The sequence below is a fragment of the Dermacentor albipictus genome, chromosome 1 (genome assembly GCF_038994185.2).
Source record: "Dermacentor albipictus isolate Rhodes 1998 colony chromosome 1, USDA_Dalb.pri_finalv2, whole genome shotgun sequence".
Classification (NCBI taxonomy): domain Eukaryota; kingdom Metazoa; phylum Arthropoda; class Arachnida; order Ixodida; family Ixodidae; genus Dermacentor; species Dermacentor albipictus.
In genome coordinates this window covers 267889926-267916057 of record NC_091821.1, presented here as the reverse complement: position 1 = coordinate 267916057, position 26132 = coordinate 267889926, and the positions used below count along the sequence as shown (strand labels likewise).

At 48.1% G+C, this 26132-nt stretch overlaps 1 protein-coding gene across 5 annotated transcripts in view; it reads right to left on the bottom strand.

Moving 5' to 3' along the window:
• The window catches only part of LOC135915879 (sushi, von Willebrand factor type A, EGF and pentraxin domain-containing protein 1-like), a 182205-nt gene that overhangs the window by 37026 nt on the left and 119047 nt on the right, over positions 1 to 26132 (bottom strand). For 4 of the 5 annotated variants that reach the window (XM_065449090.1, XM_065449083.1, XM_065449080.1 and 1 more), the window contains 3 exons: positions 23818 to 24048; positions 22981 to 23238; positions 22501 to 22722 (listed from right to left, as the gene is read on the bottom strand). In XM_065449090.1, coding sequence (XP_065305162.1) covers positions 22501 to 22722; positions 22981 to 23238; positions 23818 to 24048 — 711 coding nt within the window. Of the gene's footprint in view, positions 1 to 22500; positions 22723 to 22980; positions 23239 to 23817; positions 24049 to 26132 lie in introns of those variants that run through there. The other variant, XM_065449094.2, reaches the window with a different exon arrangement.

Sequence of the window (26132 nt, the reverse complement as noted above, 5' to 3'; positions counted from 1 at the left end):
GAAAAGCCGCATGAGATAGCAAGCGATCTATTATGAGAGCTTTTGAGCTCTCGATACTTCGTGCAGTGATATATATATATATATATAATGGCACGCACTAGTTACGCTAGAGGTCGAAGAAGAAGAAGTGTGCGTGGTAGCTGCTACAAAAACGAACTGTAAACGGCCGTTCGCTTAGAACTGACCGACTGACTTTTCCTCTCGTGACAAACTGGTGGAAGTGCTGGGTATGCATGCATCGTATGCCTACGGGTCCTGAACCAGAAGCTACCGACGCCAGTACCTCGAGGACGGCAGAAATCTATCGAAGCAGCCGTCGCCTCCAAGGTTTTCCACCACAATACAGTCCCCTGGCAAGCTCCGTGAGGAAGATGTCAACAACTACCGCACGCCAAACCGAGGGGATCCCAAATGCTCCCGTACTATGCATTCTCAACGCGCCTCGCACGCCTAACTCGTTCCATTGCGACGCCTTTGAGGACGTTGAAGACTGGTTGGACCATTTCGACCGGGTCGCCGCCTTTAACGACTGGGATGATCGCCGTAAGTTGAAGAACGTCTACTTTTCCCTTTTAGACGCAGCGAGAGTATGGTACGAGAACCACGAAGCCTCATTTACCAGCTGGCAGGAGTTTTACCGACTGCTTTGCGAAGCCTTCTGCACTCCCGAAAGGAAAGAAAGAGCCGAACAGGCACTGTCTTCGAGGTTACAAATGCCAAACGAAACCGTCGCCATGTTCGTCGAAGACATGACGCGATTGTTCCGTCGGGCCGATCCACTAATGCCAGAAGACAAGAAGGTGCGTCTGTTAATGCGAGGCGTAAAGGAACAGCTTTTCGCGGGCCTCGTGCGCAGTCCTCCTACAACAGTCTCTCAGTTCGTTCGTGAGGCAACAGTCATGGAACGAATGCTTCGGCAGCGGCTCTCGCAGTATGAACGCCAGACCACCATGACTGCTGCATGCTCTCTTGTACCTGCAAATGATGACAGGGAGTCACTTACCGAGCTAACCCGACAGATTGTTCGAGAAGAACTGCAGAAGTCCTATGCATCGGCTCCGGCACCTCCCAGTGCCGCGGTTCTTACGGATGTCATTCGGGAAGAAATCGGCAAAGTGGTTCATCCCTCGCCACCAACACGACCCGAACCTGCCACGTTCTCGTACGCGGATGCTCTTCGGGCTTGCGCGCCGTCGACGGGCCGTTTTTTGCAGCCGCCTGCTGGGATTTCTCGACGCTCCCCAAGTCCGATCCACCGCACGAATCCGCAAGCACCCTTTCATCCTGGTCCGCGCAAATCTACAGTATGGCGCGCCCCCGACAACAGTCCGTTGTGCTATCACTGCGGGGAGGCTGGTCACATGTATCGCGATTGCCAGTACCGACGGATTGGTCTGCGGGGATACCATCCGGACGCCCGTTGCCCGCGCTATGGCGAACGCCCGCACGAAATCGAACACTACTTAGAAAGTAACCGGCTTCCTCCTGCCCAACAGCGAAGACAGTCACGGTCGTCTTCACCTCGTCGGTACGCGTCACCGAACCGTGCTCGACCCGCCTTTGATTCCGCTGGAGTCAACGGTGGAAGCCAGCGCCGGGGAAACTGAAAACGGCGACCTCCGGGGGTGAGGCCGCTGTCATGCGAACCGTCAAATATCCTCCGCCGACGCCATCCCCTCGCGACGTACCGCTGACGCCTTCATTCGAAACTGCAAAAAAAACTTCTGCTGCTATTACTGCTTCAATCGACGGTTATCCGGTAACTGCACTTGTAGATACGGGAGCTGACTACTCGGTTATGAGTGCCTCACTGGCTACTCGGCTACGCAAGGTGCTGACAGCGTGGGACGGCCCACATCTGATTACTGCCGGAGGACACCTCGTGTCACCCATTGGACGATGCACCGCCAGACTTGCAATTTCTACTTCGACTATCGTAGCGTCTTTCCTTGTGCTGCCCAAGTGTTCTCGGCTAGTTATACTGGGGATGGATTTTCTCCAGGAATATGGGGCGATCATTAACCTTCGTGACTTGTTCGTTACTTTTTCTAACTATGTTTCTTCGGATTCGAATGTGGCGGATGAACATCACCGCGCGGCTTTACGCGTGGTCGATGACTGCGTGACGTTACCGCCTCGAAGTAGCATCTTCATCCTCGTTGAATGCCCCCAAGAACAACTAGGAATAGGCATCGCCGAAGGTAACCTCACCATATTGCTGGATCGCGAAGTCGGCGTCGCACGAGGTCTCGTAGAGCTCCAACATAGGCAAACCACGATTCTAGTTACCAACTTCAGTGGCGAATACAAGCACTTTGCGAGGCATACCACCATGGCCTACTTTGAAACGGTGGCCGAGTCCAACGCCTGTGCTTCGGTAACGACAATCTCGATTCCGGAACCCAGCGATGTGGACTTGACCAGTCACATCAACGTCAACCCACAGCTAGACCAAAACGAGAAGGAGAGGCTCCTTACTCTGCTATCGTCATTTAGCGACTGTTTCGCCACCACGTTGAAGGTCAAACAGACTCCTTTAATCAAACACAGAATCATCACTGAACCGACCGTCCAACCTGTTCGCCAACACGCTTATCGCGTGTCGCAAAGAGAACAGGATGCTATTCGTCATCAAGTGAAACAAATGCTCGACGATGATGTCATTCAACCATCGACAAGTCCTTGGGCTTCACCTGTTGTATTAGTTAAAAAGAAAGACGGTTCACTAAGATTCTGTGTCGATTATCGCAAACTGAACAAGGTCACGAAAAAAGACGTTTACCCACTTCCTCGAATTGACGACTCCTTGGATCGCCTGCGGCATGCCCGTTACTTTTCTTCAATGGATCTTCGTAGTGGGTACTGGCAAATTTAAGTTGACGAACGGGACCAAGAAAAAACGGCCTTTATAACACCCGACGGTCTCTATCAATTTAAGGTCTTCCCTTTTGGATTGTGTTCCGCTCCGGCCACATTTCAACACATGATGGACACAGTTTTATTTGACCTCAAGTGGAACTCGTGTTTAGTCTACTTAGACGATGTAGTTGTTTTTTTCCACCACGTTTGAACAACACATCCAGCGGCTTGAGGCGGTTCTTCAAGCTATCCGCACCGCCGGCCTCTCCCTGAAGCCCGAAAAATGTCACTTTGGCTACGAGGAGCTCAAATTTCTAGGTCATATTGTCAGCAGCACCGGTGTGCGCCCTGACCCTGACAAAGCCCTGGCAGTTGCTCTGTTCCCGATACCGAAGACAAAACACGATGTCCGCCGATTTTTAGGGCTTTGCGCGTATTACCGCCGTTTTGTACCCAATTTTTGTGAAATTGCCGAACCTTTGCAACGACTCATCAAGAACGACGTCACATTTGTTTGGGGCCCGGCACAATCCGACGCCTTCCACGACCTTCAGCGATGTCTACAGACACCACCGATCCTTGGTCACTTTGACACCGAGGCTGACACAGAAGTGCATACTGATGCTAGTAACGTTGGTATCGGAGCGACACTCGTACAGTTTCAAGCTGGTGTTGAGCGCGTTATTGCGTATGCCAGCCGAACCTTGTCTGCTGCTGAAAAAAACTACTCAGCAACTGAAAAAGAATGTCTGGCAGTCATATGGGCTATCCAGAAGTTCCGCCCATACCTGTACGGACGCCCCTTCCGTGTCGTCAGCGACCACCACTCTCTCTGCTGGCTGGCGAATCTCAAAGATCCTTCAGGCCGTCTCGCAAGATGGAGCCTTCGGTTGCAGGAATTTGATGTGACCATTGTCTATAAGTCTGGCCAGAAACACACTGACGCCGACTGTCTCTCCCGCGCCTCCGTCGAACCCGCACCACTCGGTACTGACGACGATTCTGGTTTTCTTTTTACTCTCCCGTCTTTAAACCTTGCTCAACAGCAACGCCAAGATTCTGAGCTCCAGCCCTTGATTGAATACCTTGAAGGAAGCCGCCCACAACCCCCACGGCAGTTCGCGCGTCACTTGTCCTCTTTCTGCCTACGTGGCGACATCCTATACAAGCGGAACTTTCACTCTACGGCAACCGTTTTCTTGCTCGTTGTTCCCGCTACTCTCCGCGACGACGTTCTACGTGCATGCCACGACGAACCAACGTCCGGGCATCTTGGTTTCACGCGTACTCTCACGAGGATCAAGCAGAAGTACTATTGGCGAAAACTCACAAAAACCGTGAAGCAGTACGTCAGAAGTTGTCGAGATTGCCAGCGCCGCAAAGCTCCACCACTGAAACCAGCCGGTCTGCTTCAGCCTGTCCGACCTCCTTGCTCACCTTTTGAACAAGTCGGGATGGATTTACTCGGCCCATTTCCCAAGTCTTCGGCTGATAACCGCTGGATCGTTGTCGCCACCGATTACCTCACTCGATACTGCGAAACACAAGCCGTTCAGCGAGCTACTGCTTCAGATGTTGCTAACTTCTTTATCAAAAATATCGTCCTTCGACATGGTGCTCCCACTGTCGTCATCACAGACCGTGGTACGGCCTTCACTGCCCAGTTGGTCCGAGATATTCTGCAGCTGAGCGGAACAACGCACCGTACACGGCAACTGCGTATCACCCGCAGACTAACGGTTTAACTGAGCGTCTCAACAAAACGATTGCGGATATGCTTTCCATGTATGTTGCCACGGATCATAAAAAGTGGGACGAACTGCTCCCGTATGTGACATTCGCGTACAACACTGCCCTACAAGAAACCACCGGGTTTCCTCCTTTTTGTCTGGTCTACGGACGCGACGTCACCACTATGCTCGACGTGATGCTCCTACCAACTTCGTCTCAACCTACCGCACCAGATACAGACGCCTTTGTTCAGCGTGCCGAAGCGGCGCAGCACCTTGCGCGGCAACGAATTCTATCCCGACAAAGTCAAGATGCTCGTCGATACAACATATGCCACCGAGACGTCACATACAACCCGGGAGATCTTGTATGTGTTGTATGGGCCGGTCAGAAAAATTATTGCGCCGATACTTTGGACCCTACATAGTTTTGCGTCGCCTAAGTCCTGTCAACTACGAAGTTATTCCAGCCGACACTTCGCACCACTCCCGCAGACCACGTTCCTCTGACATTGTTCACGTTACCAGGATGAAGCCCTACCATTCGCGCTGACTCTCATCCACAAACTTTGTGATGCGGCCCCTGTCGTCTCGTCCGTTGTCTTTCTCATTTTTTAAATTTTTTCCTTGTGGCATTTAACATCTCCCCAACTTTATTTATTTATTTATTTATTTTTGGAGGGAGGGGTAATGGCACGCACTAGTTACGCTAGATGTCGAGGAAGAAGAAGTGTGCGTGGTAGCTGCTACAAAAACGAACTGTAAACGGCCGTTCGCTTAGAACTGACCGACTGGCTTTTCCTCTCGTGACAATATATATATATATATATATATATATATATATATATATATATATATATATATATATATATGGAAACCTTATTTGACAGGAAAATTTCTTAAGGAGAGTGGTCGGAGCCACCCCCGTCCCGGGTCCCACTGGCCTCTGCCGCCTGCCTGACCTGGTTGATTAAGGACTTTTGTCCTGCCAAGTCGGAACGGGCGAGCTGTGCCTCCCATTGTTCCGTTGTGTTATTGCTATTTGGCCTATGAGGACACTTAGTGCACTCCCAGATAACACGTATTAGGGTAGGTATGTCACCGCACCAGGGCAGTTGGCCCTATAACGAATGGGATATATGGCGTTTAGCAATCTTAGATGGCGGAATACCCCAGCCTGTATTTTGCCCCAATCGTCGGCCTCTGCCCCGATGTGGGTGAGGCGGCGGTATATTTTGCGGAATCCGCGCTGATGAGCAACGATATTTTTGGCATTTAAATTGATGGGATTTTGAGAGGGATAGTGCGAGGGGTTGGGCTTAGAAGAGGGAAAGAAGAGCGGAAAATTGTGGAAGCCTATTTCATCAAAAAAGAGCGAAACGCATGCGTTAGCAGGCCGTCCATTATGCTTAGTGACAAGGAGACGACTTTTTTAGAAGGTTTCATTTAGGCCTCATGTTAGAGTGATTTCATTTGGTTTTACCGTCTGTCTTCCTCTTATTTAACTAGTTTTTATTTTGTTGACGATTTTCTAGTGGATCTTAAGCTTTTGTTGCACTTTTTTTCTTTTCTTTTTTTTTTGACGCAGACGCTGTTCTTTAGACCTTTATCGCTCAACACTTCTGTCCATTTCAATGTTTGTCACGTGGTTCTTTTTGTGCGCGGTCACATGTTTTATCAATTCTTTAGGTGAGTGACTATTAGAGATTTTAGTTTTGACGCAGACACTGTACTTAGACGCATTTTTCATGTTTTTTCCGTGTTATTCGTTGGTTATTATTCCCATAGTCGTGTGGGTTTTATCACTGACTGGGCCTTAGGCGTTTGAAGTGTGTTATGTTGTGGATAGTTTGGTAGTGAAGCGTAGACGGTACTTTTTATGTCTGGTTTTTGTCCCCGTTGGCTTGGAAAAAGACCATATTAGATCAAATCGCCTCCCGTGCTGATCCACGTGTGGTTCTTGTTTGCTCATTCGATATTATGTGCCAGATAAGATTCCTGAGTGGTCGATAGATTGCTGTTTTTTACTTCTACAGTTTTGTGCGCGACTCGGCGTGAATAACCTACATAAGGCAAGCTTGTTGCGAAAATAAACTTAATTGTGAGTGGCGACGGTCCTGCCGTTTGTGTTCTTCTTGAGTCCTGGTCTTCTGCGCCTTGCCTTCACTACTTCAAGCATGAACCAACTAGCCCAAGCATGAGTTTTACTTGAGCAAACCTCTTGATTTGTAGCCTTTCCCGCGTATCCGGATGACCTCGGATTTTTCGGGCGCTCACTTCAGCCCGCTTCGCCGGGAAAATTTCTCCACCGCTAATACTGCGCATTGGAGCGCATATTCTTTATACCCTAGGGAACCTCTGCTCACCTACAGCGCTATGTATACCGCGTAGAGCATGTAACCTAGGTCGGGTATGCGATCCAGATCACGTGTGAGGCGACACATCGCCATGTTGAAGAGCAGGGGCGATATTGTCGCTACTTGAGGTGCTCCTTTGCTAGGCATTTTAAATATCTCCGGTATGATTTGGCCAACACTGATGCGCGCCTCGCGGTTGGAAAGAAGCGCCTTTATATAATTGTAGGTACGGTCGCCAGAACCCGCGAGTTCGAGTTCCTCGAGTATTGCGGCGTGAGAGACGTCGTCGAAGGCTCCTTTTAGGTCTAGTGTTAGGACTACTCTCGTCGCCGTACGGTATATTAGTTGGAATTTCGTCTCTAAGTAGGAGGAACGCGTCTTGACACGACAAACCCGTGCCAAATCCTATCATGCAGTCTGGCAACCAGTTCCGTTCTTCCAGGTATCGCTGGAGTTTGCTATGGATCACCCTCTCATTGAGCTTTCCCAGGCTGGACGTGAGCGATACCGGCTGGATTGTATCGATCGAGGAATTCTTTTTTTCGTTTGGGAATCATGATTATTTCAGCCAATTTCCATTCTTGGTGCAAGTCACCTTTGACCCAGTACTCGCTATTTAAAATCTGTTATTTTCGCTCACGTACTGGTTGTTCCCAGAGTCCCTGATAGGGCTCCGCAGAATGTCGCCCACTCGTTTTTAGCTAGCTAGTTGGCGTAGCCTTGGGCTTGCTCTGCCAAGAGAGCGATGCGTTGTCTCAGGTATTTGTTTAGACGTTGTTTTTTCCACCTCTTGGCCAGTTTCCACCGCTCTTCCCACAGGCTGCCCAATGAGAGTCTATCAACGGTGCCTCCCGCTGCGCGCTCAATGGCTTTGGTGGTGTCCGCGTGTACTTGTTGAAGGAATTGAGCCCATTCCCGCGTGTGGGTCGGGGTGGTATCCGACTCCTCCAACGCCCTTTGGAGTTCTCTATAACGAGGCCAGTCGGTTAGCTTAGCGGTCCCTAATGTTCGCCGGATGTTGGGCGTGGAGAGCGCTATTCTGATGATGTCGTGGTCGCTTTCGAGGTTTTCATCGAGGGAAATCCACTGTGCGTCTCTGACGTTAATTATAAATGCGCGGTCGGGCGCCATGTCTCTGCTGACACTGTTACCCGTGCACGTCGGTTTGCCGATTTGATTGATTGCCCGCAAGCAGTGGCGTAGCAACAGGGGGGGCCGGGGGGCCGTGGGCCCCGGGTGCAAGGGACCAGTGTGTGTGTGTGTGTGGGGGGGGGGGTGTCATGTACGTCTGAAGACACCCTTTCCGCCGGCTACACCCGGGGGGGGGGGTGACAGAAGACCTATGGGCCCCGGGTGCCAGACGACCTAGCTACGCCACTGCCCGCAAGCCCACGGCCGTGGCGGTGCGCTCGAGTAGGAACTCTTTGGGCGACGCTTTCGCGTATCCCCATGGGTGTGGGGTGCGTTAAAATCACCCGCTATCACTGCCTTACCCCTGGTACCCATTAAATCTTTTGTTGCCGAGAGAATTTGGAGTAGGTCGTTCCTTTTGCTTTTGGGCCCATGAATTCTACACGTTTGTGATTGTGTGTGCCTTACTTCGTTTCTTTGGTATCACATTGATAACTCTGGAATTAGTATCTCCCGCAGTTTGTGGAAGTGTTAATAATTGAGCGTTTATAGACTTGCTCACCCGCGTGGCGACCTTTGAATTTTGGGGATCCCTAAGAGTGTAGTATCACTGCATGTTGGCCGGCTTGGCTCCGACCTTTTGCAGACGTACCACGTCCGTAGCGATTTCAGAGTTTTCGATAAACTGTCGGAGAGCTGCCGCTTTCCTGGAGAAGGAGAGCCAATTGCATTGCTAGATCTTCAATTGTTCTGAATTTGGTATTCATTGATTAGCCATGTTGCCCACTCTCATTTTATGCCCATGACGCTTACGTGTCCGAGCCGTCGGATTCTGCTACGCAGTGGCTTATTTTAGATTTTGCTGAATCCGCTCCTGTCGAAATTGCGCGTTTTTTGGTCGGAACAGCCTTCGTGATGGCCTTAAGTTGTTCCGCCACCAATGCTTTATGTTTTCCCAAGTCATTTGTGCATAGTTGTTGAAATTCCATTAGCTTTTGATTAACTACCGTCATCATTTCATGCATGAATATTTTCTTGTTTTCGTGATCATTGTTTGGATTTGCGCTGGAGTTTGCGTGTTATTTGAAGTTGGTGTTGTTGGATACGGCGCAGAGTCCGGGGTTATATCTGCCGCAGCCTTCGATTTGGCTATTTCTTTAGATTATCGCGGCATTTGCAACTGTCGTATTCTGTTATTTAGTCGCGCCTCTAACTGACATTTGTTTCTCTAGTGATTTTCGTTTGCGTTGTTCTTCCAAGAGCTGTTCTCTTAGCCACGCGTTTCCCTTTTCAATTTCCTTGATGCGTTTATCATTTTCTCCTGTATTCTGTTTTGGAGCAGTGGAAGAAACAAGCCTCACCCAGCTCACCTGCTGTTTTTGAGGCAGTGGCGACTTCGACCACTGCGAAGCCCTGGAGCTGGAGGGGTCCCTCGATGGGGTATTGCTCTTCGCTCTGCTTCCGTGTGGCGATCTGGATGTCGATCGACGTCGGTAGAAGGCCTCCTCTGTCGACTCGAACCAGTGCCCCGCTGTCTTTTTGGTGTTCTTTCCCGACCGCTCCCGCGATCGAGGCGTGGGAGTCGTCTTCCCGCGCTTGGAGGCAATCAGTCTGTTCGGGCACCTACGTGTCTCGTGCCCCACCGCCCACGGCGCACTTCACATTCGTGTCCTTGTGGTGGTGAATTTTCGAGTCCGCAGCACCGGCATATGTTCTTGGGGTTCGGACACAGGTCTGAGCGGTGTATCTCTTACGTGTATTCGAGGCACATTTGGATTGTCGGTCTGTACTCCATACACCGCATCTCTACTACCATGTAGTACACGCATTTGGGGCGCGTGCCTCGAGAGAAAGTGAGGAGAGCGGTGTTTTAGCTTCCTAGCATTCGGGCCTTTTCGATGGTCACTTCTTGGGTCTTCACTCGCAGGTGTTGCTCTGGAGATCTGCTGATTCGGTGTAGGCTGGGAATCCGTGCACCACTCCTTGTAGCTATCTTCTGGATCCACTACGTATGCTTTAAAGGGATGTTTTTCTCGCAGCTTCATGCATGTGATTCGACGAATGACGTCCGCCAGCTCCAGTGAGGCTGTGGAGACGATGATGATATTCGTTCCTTCTTGGATTCGCAGTACAAAATCCTCTCCCGTGATTTTTTGTTGGTTCGGTCCGTTTCCAGGGATTATCGTCCAGGTAGCCCGAACAATCGCTTGTGGTATTCTATTCTCAGGTACTCCTTCAGCATGAGTCCCTTGTGGGGTTTCAGTATTATCTTGATGTCATTCTTCGGTAATCGTGGCAGAGGCTTCCCCTTCATCGGGCGCATGTTGCGACGACCGGTGCCCATCTCGCCGTTCTGCCTGTCTCCTTACGCACCGCCATTCAATGGCTGTCCGTTAATTTCATTCTTGTTATTGGAGGCATTTTTCCTGTTGTTGTGCTTGGCAGCCTCTCAGCGTCGCTGCTATACAACTGACTACCAGCTGTCCGTCGCCTGGTTATGGGCGGCAATCCCTTGGCTTTTGCTCGTCCCTGCTTCATACATTCCTCTTGTGTCCCCGTTTTCGTGCGTGTTGTTATTCGCATGCGGGGGGATTATTTCGAGATTCATATCTTCTGACGCAGCCATCTCCTACGCTCTGTAGGGGCGATCCGGGTATTAACAAGTGGCGAGGCCGTCGCTCGCGCGCTAAGCCTATCAGGCCTAACGCTATCGGACCTATCAGGCCTCCGCCGCTTCAAATTTTCAAAGTCGTGTTGGATGATGAAAAATTCCCTCACGGACTTGAGCTTGGTCTTGAAACGTAGCTTTTGTCGAGTGGAATCCATAAGGATACTCCAGGCCGGTGCACTTGGTGATTTTCGGCTAAAAAGTAGATAGTCGGCGGAGCCCATGTGAAGAACGTGTTCCTGCAGTGGAATAACTGGCTCGCATGACCATGGCAGCATCGTCTGCAGATAGCGAACGTCTTTTAGAGTTCAAAAATCGAACAGGAAACATCAGAAGATGGTTTTCTAAGTGGTGGCTTCCCGGTAGATCTGAGATATGCTGCTAGGACATTTGGTTAGTTCAACTGGTTAATAATACGAAGCGTGTGGGTGCTGTTAGCGGTCGTCTTCAGTCTCACCCTACGAATAGGTGAGGAAACAGATCGATACATGCTCTTAATCTATCCTTATATCACCAGACACGTTGCGGCCAGCGTCTCGAAGCGCTGCCCGTGCTGCACATCAACCCTCCTCCCCCTCTTTTTTTTGACTATTACTAAACCAAACAGCTTTCTTTGGCTGCCGTTTTGCGGTTCCATGCTAGTCGGGTAAGAACATAATGAGCTGCCAGATGGCGCTGCGGAAGCTCCAGTCAAGAGCGCCTTCCTTGCCGCGTTTACAGGTTTCGGGTAGTACAAAACAAGAAGCCCTGCGTGGGAACGCAAGGCGCCACGTTACGTCTGCTCGTCTGAGCTGCACTGCGGTGGGGATTCTGGCGAATTTCATGCATGTGAGGCTTTGTAGCACGCCTTCCGTCGAGAAGGAAGCAATCTGTGGGTATGATAGCGCAGCCGGAATGAAGGCCTTACGTTTCTTCTTCCTTCCGCAGTTGCTCTGTTTCTTCGCCTTCGTCTGGAAACACCTTGCCATCCTTCGTCCAGGTACAGAAAGGCTCCCACAGACCAGCTGTTACGGAATATGGGCAGTCAATTGCGCCAAATCGCAATTGACTGCGCATACACAGTCATGATAATGAAAGGACGATTTTTTGGCCGTGTAAAATTTTTTTTCTCGACTCTGCTGTGCGAAGTACAATAAATAAAAATTATGAATATTACACACACTGTAGAAATGCAATCTTATGAGAAGCACTTCGCAAGTATAGTCTGTCATCCAGCTCGTTTGGGGTTCCATAAAAGCGTTACCAGAATGTGGCTGCTAGTGCTACTGCTGATGACTAAACGGGGCGTGGTTATGCCCATTAAGCCAGCGCCATTGCTCGCTTTTTTCACCGGGCTCCCAGCATCCTTGTTAATACACAAAATATTGATAGACCACCACGTACGTACGTGTGCGTTTAATGCGAGCGTGTGTGAGACGACAGTAACAACACGACGACAGTATGACGGCGATGGCATGAAAAATGACTTTTTGTACTTCTGGCCAACATAAAAGAAAAGGGTCGTCAACCTTCATCACAGATCGTTGTAAGTAGACATTATGAACATCGCTCCTGTAATGAGCTGTGCTATAGTGGCATTACGTCGAGGCCATTGTGTTCACAGCCAGCATTCACAGCCAGGGTGCATCTTCCGCGCGACTGTGTTGGAACAAAGTTCAGGGCACAAGCGTTTACAGAAGGCTCTGTCCCTGTGAGTATGAGCAATCCTCTCCTTGTCAGATGTTCTCTGGAAATCAGCGTCTGTAACATGTGTATTGCGTGTCCGGCTTTTAGCGCGTATCTTCACCGACCTTATAATACGCCATTTCTTTAATGAGAAACATTCTTTGCATCATACCAGACACTTTGCGGCAGATCGTTAGGAAGGTTTGTGTCTCGCCTCCCTTCGGGCCTCTTCAAGAGAATAAAATCGTGTCCGATCGTGGGATTGCACTAGGGTCCCGTAGCACAAAAACTCAATTCTCTTAGGTCACAGACGCATGCGTCATACTCTTGTGCCAGTAGCGCTTCGAGACGATTGGCACGTGCGCAGTGTGGCATAGGAATAAGAGATGTGAGAGCTCATGCGCATGCGCTGCAGTAATGGACCACGCGAATGATTGTCAGCCTTACACTGTCCTTCACGTGAGTCATGTCGACTAGCAACAAGTTGCTTGCAAAAGTGAGAGCGTGCCAGTTTTCTCACATTTTAACGCCTTCGGGATCGGTCCAGGTCGTAACTGAGCAGCTTATGTTTTTTCGCCCCAGTACCATAAACCGGGGATTATTCCGTCGCTGTATCAGTCATACTGCATACACTTTGTCTCAATTCCGACAGTGCGCGCGACCAGAAAGTATTTTTATGCATAGTAGTTATTTAAAACTGAAGCAAACTATGTAGTAGTGGCTTTGCATACTGCCGCACGCAGGAGATCGATTTCGGCCTTTTAACATCTTTAACCGGTGTAGTTCATGCAATATCAATAATTGTGAAAAAGTTACTACGTTGTCAACGTAATGACTAGAAATATTCAAATCGTACACGGTTTAACCGTTTTCCCAAGCGAGTCAATATATATATAAAGGATTGCTAATAAAGTTCAAAATATAATTGCAGTGAGGCTCGTTGAAGTTGGCTCGGTGGCATGCTGAGCAGCCCGCCGAGGTCGTGAGCAGAGTTGGCGCCCTGGGTGGTTGAATTCGTCACCAAAGACACTAGCGAGAAACAGTGCGGCTTTTACAGGCATATTCCTCGATGTCCATCAAAAATTGTTTTTATTTTTAATGCGAAGCAGTTACGTAATCACTCCCAGTGTTCTCTTCGTACGTCCGGCATCCATGTGGGTAGCCGCGCACACGCCATAACACAAACATACGCGCACGTTGGTGGGATGTGAACCAGGGTCCCCCAGCACAGCAGCCCGTGTTCTATCTATTAGGCCACAGATGCATGCATAGCACTACAGAAAATTAGCCTCGCAAGTTATTCCCTTGTGATAGCGCCTTGAGACACTACGTAACACCGCATTACCTTCTGGTTCGGCCATGGCGGTATCAGCAAGGACGCGCCCGGTGTCGCGTTTTGTGTAGCACTACCATACGTGGCAAAAAAAGACAGTCGCGCGTCTCGTTGTTGTGCCCGCACTGGAGTGCCAGGTGCTGCCCGAACAGCCCCACGATACGACGGCGCTCGAAAGTTCGGCGTCTGCTATCATCGTTATAGCGTGGCACCGAGTTGGGAGAAGCACGTGAAATTCGGCATCCACGGGTATTGACATTTACTCAGGGATAACACGTGTCGTTAAAAAATGCTTCGAACAGCATTGGTAACCACATGGCGTGGTATCTGCTTAATGCTTTCTTTTTGGTGCGAAGTGACAGTATCAAGGCGGCGTGAGTGAGTGAGTGATGAGTACAGAGCCCCTCGAGGACGCGCTTCTAGTCATGACCGCACAGCTAGCGCCATGAAACCTGCCAGTGTTCGAGTCCCCGAGGACTTGGTGAAAAAAAACGCCGGTACATTATCGTCGATGAGCTGCTTAATGTAGTCGGCATGGAGCACCTGTATGCGGAATACATATCCAGAGATAATGTTCATTCTTTTACTTCGCATAATCATGACGCATGCAGAACCGTCTCAAACCCTTATTCATAACAATGGTCTTGCCCTTTTGCAGTACGGCTCTGTCACCAATAAAGCGGTACCAAGTGCCTTGCTGGCGACGACGACCTTTGTAATACTGCGTTGAGGATTCTTCAAGACGAAGCCAGAGGTGATGTCGCAGGTCTGAGACTCATTTTTTACTATTAACGGCCATCGACGCTCAAAGCTTCGATTTGATAATGTGTCCGTAGCTACGCTGCATTAACAAGAGAGTGGAACGTGTTTTTCTCTGAAACGGAAAGCCCAATTTCCCTCTCGGAAAGGTGATGGTGATTACGTTATCAGGTGGCATTAGGCCTGCATTATTTAAGCGGGTATTTTGGCAGCCTATTTACCTGAATTTCAAGCGCAGGAAAACTTCGGCATGTGCCCGGTGTTCCCCTCTCGCCTGGCCGTGTCCCTGCTCCTTGTACGAACTACTCCGACGTTATGATAGATAGTAATAGAAGATTTTCATTTTATTCTTGTTTTGGCCGGCACGTAAAGCCCTAGAATTTGATTTTAAGAGAATGTTACGTTTATACTTTTGGGTATTCTTCGTATTCAGAAAGTGCAATGAAAATCAGCTTCTGACTTGGCTTGATTAAAGCAAATACGACGTATTTGTCTGCAAGTCGAAGGTGATCATCTTGCAGCTTTCTTACAACTGTATATGTGTGCGGTTCAATCCACCACATGAAAAAGCTGCTACTTTTCTCACCTTGCGGTCACGACTGCAGAATCGATTGCAGACAGAGTCCCTTGTCGTTTTCTTTCAGTTCGCACCAAACATAGACGTATTTAATTGTGCCGCATATACGACCCTGTTTGTTCCAGCGAATACTTGTAATTACGGCGGTGAGCTGATGGCTCCCTATATTATTCAAGAAATATTCAGCACTGTGAAGGCATATAAAATAGCAAAGCAAAGTGTGAACAGAACAGCATATACAGCCTTCAGAAGCTACTTCGTTTCCAGTGTATGTGGTGCATCTCATAGGTTAATTAAGCGTAAAGAGTTCTCATTTTGTTGGTGATATTGAGGCATCCATTGTGAAAAAAGAATTAAAAAATTAACAAAACAACATAGTGGAAGATCTAGGCAATGTGAATTCCAGCGAAATGTCGCTACAGCCGGCGCCATGATGCCAGCAGTGATCTCGAGCCTAAACGAAAAGCGAAGATGGTCGCACACTGTCTTGGCCATCTTTGGGCACAACACAAATCGTCAAAGCAACGCCGTACCGGTTGGACAGAATGACCACCCTTATGGCTAATACAACGGCGGGCAGCAGGGGACACACGTGCACCCTCAACCATATATCACTGTGAGAGAATAGATCCTAGAAAAAAAAAACACGTAAACATATCCTTATACAGCAGTTGTCGCCGTTCTTTTTGGGCATGTTTAAAATAAGTTTGCCGTTGTAGAAAGCACTTATCGATCTTCTGCCGGATATCATGCGTTAGGTCACGAAAGTATAACAAGTCTGGAGTGTGACGTGGCGGCCTGGGGTGCTCGTACAGGTTGGGAGAAACGATCTGGAATGTGTGTGTGATCCTTCGAGTTTTCGAGATTAGCAACGAAGGCAGAAAACTCGGGGATGCTTAGTGAGTCCATCAACCAGCTACCTGCTTGTGCTCGATTTCACTTGACGCTGAACAGTGCTTAATCGATCGCGTGCTTGGCGACCGGTGACTCGGCGACCGAACACTTTTCTGCGAATTATGCTCGTAAGGATGCCCATACGGCGCATAGAAAGCTTGCAAGAGTGGGTCAGTGGTCGAGAAAAACCTGCATTATCCGCGCTATTTGGACGAATCGCACAGTGGTGGCAAGGTGTCCCAGCGTGGAGAGAAACTGCTCGTCATTTGCTGCAAGCATACAGCTTTTTACCACACCTGGAGATAAATTTAACGCACCTTCAGTGCGAGCTTTTTAAGGGCACTGTGACTCCGTAGGAATGCTGGGATAATATCAGCTTGTCTTTACGGGGCTTGGTGGCAAAACCAGACACGTTATGATTTCTTGGCTCTCCGAGAAAGTTTCCATTCATAAGCCAAAACTTCCTGACATTCCCACGCGTGCACTGTCACCGCAGCGCCACCTCTCTCTTTATAGACATGCTTTTGTTAGGATATTTACGGCTGAAAGTGCATTTTCATGGTGAGTACGTTTCCTTGCTGCAAAGTTCTAAAGACTCTTTCTGCTCCACTTACACGAATCCGTCTCCTGGCGCACAAGCACCAACTGCCGCTCTCGTTGCATTTTGTGTTAACCACTGGAATACTTGATTATACAAAATGCTACGAGACTTGATAGGCGTATGAGAAACTCGGGGGAAAAAAAGCGTCTGTCAAGAGAACGAATGTGAGTGGGAACGAAGGAAAAAAGTGCAAGATGATGCGAGACACAGCGCGGTCTTACGTCGAATCACACGCAGCGCATGTGGGCAACTAACGCATCTTGCAACGGTCCTCGACCACAACAGCGAACGCGACACAAGCTGGCAAGCAAAACGTGCCACGAAACCTGCTTAGCCTGAATCGGAGATAGGACGCCACGAGCTTCGGTGGGGCACCAAAGGTGCATGTATAACCTCCGTAGCCGATCTCGATCCATCGCGGAGGAATACTGCTATTGTGGAGCGGTTGCATTACAAATGATACCAACTCAGTCTCTTACTGCTGCCGTATCAATATCCTAATCATAGAGTATTCGCAACAAGTTAGAAGGCTTTTGTATCCTGTTTCCGGGCTAAATAAATAAACAACTTAGTATACTGTCAGTGACTACAGTTAGTAACTGACAGGCAACGTTTTTTCCTTAACCCAGGAATTTTCTCAGATAGTCGGGAGAAAATGAAACCAACATTAAATAGAACACTGAAAACATACTGGACTACATGCTTCCAGAGAACTAAAACGACGAGTGCAGTGTAACAGTGTAACCCTCGTCATACTGTCGCAGTTCACAAAGAACAGTTTCAAAGATCTTTTTTCGTCGACAGCGCACGAATGAAACCGTCTTCCTGATCATGTAAACGCTGAAGTCGTGATTTGTTTTCAACACTTGTTCCACACAGCTTGTAACGAAAGCATTTGGTTTGCTTTAGTGTATTGAAGCGCTAATATGCTTTTATTGTATTGCATTGCATTGCTCTTGTCTTTTGCATAGTGTCATTGTACTAAAGTGATAATGAATTATTCTTGTTGTATTAATGTCCCAAAGTGCTACTGTATTGATGTAGTAATGAACTAATTTGTTACTTCTGCTCACCACTTCTATCTAGGTCAAATGCTGGACAAATGTATCTTAAAACAAACAAACAAACAAAGTGTAACAAACAATGACACGTGTAAGCATTTCTTAGAGCCGGTGTCGGACAAAGAGAAAATAATTTTCAAGGCGATTCAAGCTTTAGATGACGTCGATGTCTTCCTGAGCGAGTTGCGGTGGAGCATGGGGTATATGAACGATACAATTTATATTCTGAGGCCCGCAGCGTCTCAACGACAGCGTCCAGAAACACTATATGACAGGAGAAGAAAATGCGAGAACGCTCCCCTTACCACTGGTACCACCACACTGCGATACCACTACCGTGCAGTGGTACTACATGGTTGTACCACCGGTACCAAATCTATTTTGGGGAACGGCGCACATTTTTAGACTGCGCAGTCTACGGGCGTGGTCCACGAAAGAGTTTAGAAACATACCCAGACATAAGGGAAGCAAAGTTTTCGCGTCTGTATACGTTCATCTGTATATATCCGTGCAAATTGCGTCCCCATATATGTTCCCCGTAAGACACTATTGAAAAGTCATTTTCGTGCTGCGTTGATATGCACTGCGGGCGCGCTAGCTTCTCGTCGGAGCATTCGTCGATCGTAAATGCCTTTTTTCATGTGCTTATTACTGCCGCGAAAAGTTTACAGGCTGTGAGTTTTGCGTAGGGCTAATACCAGCATAATTAGCCCATGGAGTCCGTCGAACACTGGTACGTTGTGTTTCTGCCACATAAAAACGGGGATTGCAGTTTCGAATTATAAGGTGCGTTTCAAGGCTTTGTGGCAATCAAGCTTCTATGACCAGTAATCTTTGGACGCCAGCACCACTTATGAAAACAAACCGGAAATGGAGCATCAAGATTCGATGTGTTACCCATTTATAACTTTACCAAGACGCTGACATAAGCGAAATATATCAGCCCCCGTGCTTCGAATTTCAAAGGCTGAAACGTTTACTTGAAATGCTTGGTTGAGCCTGTTAACAAAGGTGTGCGAATGGTAATGTTTACGACTCAACCATATATACATCGAACAGGGCTAGAAGCGAATCGAATCATATAATGAACAGCCATTTTCACATTTAATATACAACTGTTTACATCCTAGTATATTCTCAACGTTAGCAAGCTTCTGTGATTGTACCATACATTATGAAGCATTATTTATTAGAAGTACAAATGAGCAGTTTGTTCGCATACAAAGGACTCTTCGGTAAGCGAAAACAGTAGCGATTTAGCAGGAAGCATGGCTGGTGACCAATAGAGCGCCATACTGCTCGTCGTTTATGTGTATACTCTGGCCGCCATGATGAAATTTATCGTACTTTTGCTCCATCTTTATGTTGACAATTTAGAATATTCAAAATCGATTCGGAAAGTATTCTTATTCACGAATGGGGCTATGCGCTTCTAAGATATAATCAATTGGGGAATATTCCACACGTCATTCGAAATTTTCCAATATTCGCACACCATTACTTGTTAGTGGTGTGCGAATATGCATGATTGAAAGGTAGCTCGAGCAGAAGTGCTCACAGAATACAGACTAGATATGCTCATTAACGCCTCAGTGCGTCTAGTATCGGTATTGTCGCTCGGTAATTAAGTGTGATGATATATGGACAGAGTAATGTGGGCTGGTGGCTTCTCCGAATAAAAGTTGTGAGCTACCGTTGTTTCCACTGAACTTCCAAAGGTTTTCCATAGCTCATAACGACGCTTGCTGCACAACACTATGTCTGTCAGAAATGATGAAAAATGGAATGGGAAAGACCGCAGCCAAGAGTAAGATAAAGCCTGCAATATCATAGTTAATGTCCGAAGAACTGTGATAACTATTATACGTATATAACACAATAACAACCTTGTTAAATGAGCAGAGCATTCTATTTAGGTTAGATGACAGACAGAGGTTTATATGTGTATGAATGTACTAACCGAGTAGTCGATGTAAGTTTCTCGCGAGTTCGCTTTAAATTTTATGCGATGTTTCAGCACAGCTTTAGAGTGCAAAGAGGCTGGAATATGCCTCTACGATCGTATTCTCCGTCGGTCAGTGAACCGAGCAACACGTAAGATGAAACCTTCCAATTTTCAAACGCGAACACTTCTAGGAGAGTCGATCATCTTCTTTCCGTTTAAATATGGAACCAACTGCGTCATTGTAAACTTTGCAGCATCTTGAGGTTCCACACAGCAAAGTAGGTGACAATTGTAGGATAACAGTGCCGGCCAGTCACTTTGGGGTTTGCCGGATAACTAGTTCATACACACACGCTCACAGCGAGGTTCGTTAGATGATTACATGTGCAAAAAAAAAAATAATAACTTCACTGAAACGCCAATATTTTCCAACCTTTAAATTTTAGCATCATTACCAGCGGTATTTCAATGACATTAGCAAATTTCGTAGAGAATCATGAATAGCCGGGCAAGGGAACAAGAAAGAGTTCAGGATTGCCAGTCAGCCTGTAGAGTCTGTGAAGGAGTGCGTTTACCTAGGTCAATTAATCACAGGAAGCCCTGATCATGAGAAAGAAATTCACAGAAGAAAAATGAGTTGGAGCGCAGACGGCAGACATTGTCAGCTCCTGACTGGAAGCTTAGCATCATAATTGAAAAGGAAGGTGTACAATCAGTGCTAACATATGGGGCAGAAACTTAGAGACCGAAAAAGAAGCTTGAGAACAAGTTAAGGACCGCGCAAAGAGCGACAGAACGAATAATACTAGGCATAACGTTAAAAGACAGAAAAAGAGCGGTTCGGATCAGAGAGCAAACGGGTATAGCCAATATTCTTATTGACATTATGAGAAAAGAATTGAGTTAGGAAGGTCTTGCAATGCGCAGGTTAGATAACCGGTACACCATTAGGGTTACAGAATGGGTGCCAAAAGAAGGGAAGCGCAGTCGAGGACGGCAGAAGACTAGATGGGACGATGGATGGATGGAAAAACTTTAATAAGGTCCATCGGGACGTACACTGTCACGTAGCGGGCTGCTCCCACGTCGGGAAAGAAAGACCTACAGCTTCTCCGGCACGTCGCGGGCCCGTTGGACTGCCCATAATTGGGATTCAAAATCGGGACTGCACAGGGGGATGAAATTAGGAAATTCACGGGCGTTAGTTGGAATTGGCTGGCGCAGGACAGGGGTAATTGGAGATCGCAGGGAAAGGTCTTCGTCCTGCAGTGGACCTAAAATATAATGATGATGATGATGATGGCTTTCCCTCCTAATTAAATAGTGCGCAAATGCCGTTCATCTGCATGATGAAACAGATACGGAATTGATTCGTCTGTCGACCGGGGAAAGTAACACCTTTCTTCCTACTTTGCGTTTTCAGTAAGCGCTAGTTAATTTGCGCTTCACTAATTGCGTCTTGTGTGCTCGGATCACTGTCCTTGTGTACGTAACGGTAGTGCAGGTATCACGGAACCTCACCAAATAGGCCAGTTGCATGCCCCATTATCATTCAAAAACAGCTGCACACGCGAAGCCTTTGTTTTGTGGCGACCCCACAAGGGAAGCCCACGTTCAGTCATTTTTGGAAACCACTTTTTTTGTGTGTTTCTTTTGCAGTAGATCTTGACTTCGCAGGTAGACAACACGATACATACATTCACGAGGAGATATTCTTGCTGCTCTTCAAAAACCAGTTTCCATGTACTTTGATACCAAAGCGTCGTAGGCGAGACATGGTTGCGCGGGTCATGCAGATGTGTCCTCTGGCGTTAGGAACAGTCCATCAGCTGCGCATACCTTTTTCAACGCAATCAGAGTTGTCGCTGGGCATCGTGCTTTCCTCGGAATTTCATTACGGCATCGCGTTCGCATCGTTTCAAGCTGACAAAAGGGTCAAGCAGCAACCCTTCGAAGCCTTTCTAATTCGTCAACTCTTACGCTACAAGCCAACTTGGTGGTCAGGGCACGCACACTGAGCGAAAAATGAAGCGGAACCTCCCGGAACGGGAACCGTCCGAGATATGCGTAGCATGATATGGCTGCCGGCCTGGTGGGGAATGTGTTATGCGGGGTAATGTATGTGTAGGGGTTATGCTGATGTACGTAGTATACGCTATTTATATATGCGTGAGGAGTTCAAACAGAGAAATGCACATGTTACATTGACGGACATATACATTCGGCACCACACCGACCGCCACACAATGCTACTCATATCTTCGACGGGTCTCGTTCAGGGAGATACCGCTTAATTTATTTGCGCAATACCAGGCGCAGTATAACCATAGACATATAACCAGTCGTCATAGGCAGCGGAGGAGGGACGGTTACGCGTGCATGTGTAATTAATGCACGAGTGGCGTATCTTCTCGTTTTGGGTCCCCTATAGTCACCCTCCATCTTCACTGGTCGGGTGTTTACCAGGGTGTCCCATACTGCATGCGATCCCATTTTTAGTATAGGCTTAAGCATTTCTGGACTAAGTTTAACGCCTCCTTTCTGCGTATGTCGTATGGAGAGCTGCGAAAGGTGGACGGGCTCGTACAACGTTTTGCGCCGGCACGCCTATTGTTATCGCTGACAATGGGTCGTTCGTCACTGCACTCTGGGTGGCAGCTATCAGCAGCACACCCAATGGGTTGAAACTGCACATTTTCGCCCAGTGTATTGGAAACGGATTTTCTGGCTTCACATTATTTTCTACCAACTCGCTATACAATGCTACGCATTAAACTGCTCCTCTGTACGGTAACTAATTAGCGGCAGAGTATATGAGGCGTGCTGCGCGGCAGCCCGCGCTATTCTGCGGCCGAAAGAAATGGCCGCGCGGACAAAAGGTGGTGCAGGGCCCCCTTAACGTCCACGCCGGGGCACTCACGCGTGCAGGCGGGCAGCTCGTCGAGTCCGTATTCCTCCTGGAAGTCGAAGCGGTCTCGCTGGGCGCGGTCGCAGACCACGTAGCCCCTGGCCAGCAGGGGAAACGACTTGGTGCTCATCACGTGGTCGGGGAAGCACGAGAAGCGGCATTTGATGAGCCCCATGCGCCGCTTGCACCGGATGTCGCCGTTCGCGGGGGCCCTTAGAGACAAACACTGCGACTCTGGAAACGACGCGCATATTCAGTGCGAGCAGCCAAGCGCGCGTGCCCCGAGAGACGACCATCGGAGCTTGGTCTGTTTGCGCCGCAATCGTCAAGGGTCAGCCAAGGCGCACCCCAGGGAAACCAAGCCAGAGCAGGCCCAACAGTGGTATTGAAGCGCGCCATCGCGGTCAAGAGCAGGCCTGGAGCCATGCGGAGGCGCTTTTGCAGCAGCCACGAGCGGCGGTGCAGCCATGCAGCCAGAGCGATTCTACTCACCCCGGAACTGCTCGATCTGCCTCGCGTTCACAACATAGGCACACTGTGTTTCTGCCTGGGTTTTATTGTCTCTAGCCGTACAGGTGACGTTGTACGCGCCGGGCCCAAGCAGAGTGGCCGGATCGCAGATGACCAAGGCGGCGCCGCCGGACGCCGCCTCGAAGGCGGGAGGCTTTAGGTGCACTGGATACTTGTCGTGAACTTCCTGGACGTCTACACAACCGGGCCCCGTTTCGCGAAGGCGGGGAACAGTTTCACCTGCAGGGACAAAAACGGCTCCTTGCACAAGCGCCGCCTCGCACACGGCCAGTCGCGCTCGAACCGCCGCGTGCTCCGCAAACTTCTTACAGCGGCGAAGGTGTGCTGCTGGCTACAAAACGCAGCAATCGACGGGGTCTATAGAACCGCTCCTGTGCAACTTGGAAAAGGCAGGTCACTGTTCATTATTTCCACCAGACAGATTATAATCAATGCTTCTTACGTTCCTAAGTTATCATTTGTGCGAATCATTATAGAGAGAAACGAGAAGCGTAAGCCTACTTTTCGACTGCAGAACATAATAGAACAATTCATTTTCTTGCAATCAACTTTGGTCTACATGTGTGCAGATGAAGAGGATCTAGTTCGGGTCATTATTTGAACAATTTATTATGAATGACCTACACGGTTAATTCCAGCTTTTCTTCATCGTTCACGCGGTTAAAGTTTAGTGGGAAATGGGGTCCCAAACCGCAAACGGTTCGGACATGGCGCTGGAGCGCCATCATCACATCTCCGAGTGCTGGAAGAAAGTTTGCCAGGAATGCGCGCCGCGGTGATCCACGCGCGAGTGCCTACCTTTGACTATTACCTTAAACGAGCAGGACGCCGAAGACCTGAGGTCGTGGTCCTCCGCAACGCAGTGGATCACGTGGTCGCCAAAGTCGACCAGCATCTCCGGTGTGCAGGTGGCATTGACTAGTCCGGAAGGGGTGCGGAACAGGGGCCGTGGCACGGTCGTGTTGCCCAGTTCGTCGGTGCCGAATTCCATGTCCTCGCAACCACTTACCCGCAGTGGGACTAGTTGCTCTGCGCGAAGTCAGACGCACTTGCGGTCAGATCTGCTTTAGGGTACGAAGAAGTAGCTATACTGGAACAGCGAAGGCCGCTATGACTGTATTCTTTTTCTTAGAAGTACTAAATTCCCAGGCATATTTTGCCCTTGGCTGGCGGCTATGTCGCAGAGGACCATTCTCGTGAATAATGCTCAGATGTATGTCTGTCTTGAAGCGCCCAGGGACAAGGGTAACCTCCAGACTTTCTTCTTTTAAAAGTAGCAATAGCTACTAGCTACCATAAACTATCGCACGTTACTTACGTATAAATAACTGGAGTTAGTAAGCATAGTGTTAGTAATAGCTGCCAATAAGAAAAGGTAGTAACCGCTACTTACACGCCTGAATTACCACTATCAAAAGTATAGCGGCGTCTATATTGTGTATAAGCGCTGCTTCCTCGCCTCAATTAGGTTGCTTATAGTTTAAAAGCACATCCATGTGAAAGAAAAGAAGTAATAAAATCAAGGAGCGCATTCGCACGTTTAGTTTTGTCATATTGAATAAACCAATATTTATTGCGACATAGTGGTCACACCATAAATACCAACAGCGAGTGACTACTCTGCACAGAAGTTAAGGCACTGTAACTAAACATGTCATAAGAGAGAACACTGAATCGCACAGCACAGGTAATGGGCTACAACGCGACCTGTTTTGAAGCACCGCCGTAAACAGGCACATAGCCGCAGCACGTTTTGGAACCGCACATTGTGCCGATGCGTATCTTTGTATTTGCTTAAATAAATGACGTTATGGGCATAAATCTGTACAATCTCATATATGCTACCGTCCGGCGAACGCATGTGCAGACAACTGTTAATCCACTCGAACAACTCGAACTTAGAAGAAAAAAGACTTGAATTCCTTAAACTACTTCACACTAACAATTTATCCCTTGACCCATCTGAACATTTATCGCAGCTATCGACCAGAACTACACGCCACCGCAGACATGATGCATTAACCCCTTACTTTACAAGAACAAAGACATATTAGTTTTCTTTTTTTCCTCAATCTGTAACCGAATGGAATTGTATAAATTGAACCCACTTCCTAATCTTGTTTTTCATCGTTCTGTTTGTTTTGTCAATCTGATTTTCTTTGTTTGTACCATATGTCGCCCTCCCTGTTTGGACCACGTGTCCGCAGTATATAATAAATAAATAAATAAATAAATAAATAAATAAATAAATAAATAAAACTGCAGCTCATGTAAATGTTCGTCTGAGATTACTATCACGCACCATAACTGACCGGGCGAGACATGGCCATTATCAACTTAACCACGATTATATATATATATATATATATATATATATATATATATATATATATATATATATATATATATATATATATATATATATATATATATATATATATATATATATAGTGAAGAGTTAGTGACTGCTTCAAAGACGCGACACACGCTCATCAACCGAGTGCTGAATTCACTTGGCCCCTCTGCCTCGTGTGCCGAGGTGAAACCACCGGTCGGTAACAGCCGCGAAAGAGCCCCGAAGAGCACAATGCTGGCTGCGCTGGCTTATTGGCGCACTAGAGAAAACGGCTCTCAGCGATCGTCGCCAGATCTTGCAACAAAAGGATGCGTTATAGTCACAAATTAGCCTTTTTTCTCTAATGGCCACACTCAGCGTTCACATGACCTGCTGCCTCAGAAGGGTTTGGGTGCGAGCTAGTTGGCACGGATCATTCATATTTAAAATAGCGCCGAAAAACACAGACCTGCTGCGGTAGTTCAGTGGATGTGGCGTCGCGCTGCTGAGCTCAAGGTCGCGCGTTCCGGCCGTGGTGGCCGCATTGGTATGCGGGTGAAATCCAAAAGCGATCGTGTACTTAGGCTTAGTCGTATCTCAAAATTAAAAAAAAGCCAGGTGGCAAAACTCAGTCGGGAGACCCCATTGCGATGTGCCTCATAATCAGATCTTGGTTTTGGCGAGTAACACCCCCGAGTTTAGTTCACCGATCCATTCTTTAATGACTGAGTGTTCCCGTCATTGATGGCATCAGTGACTCCAGTGCACATAGGTATAC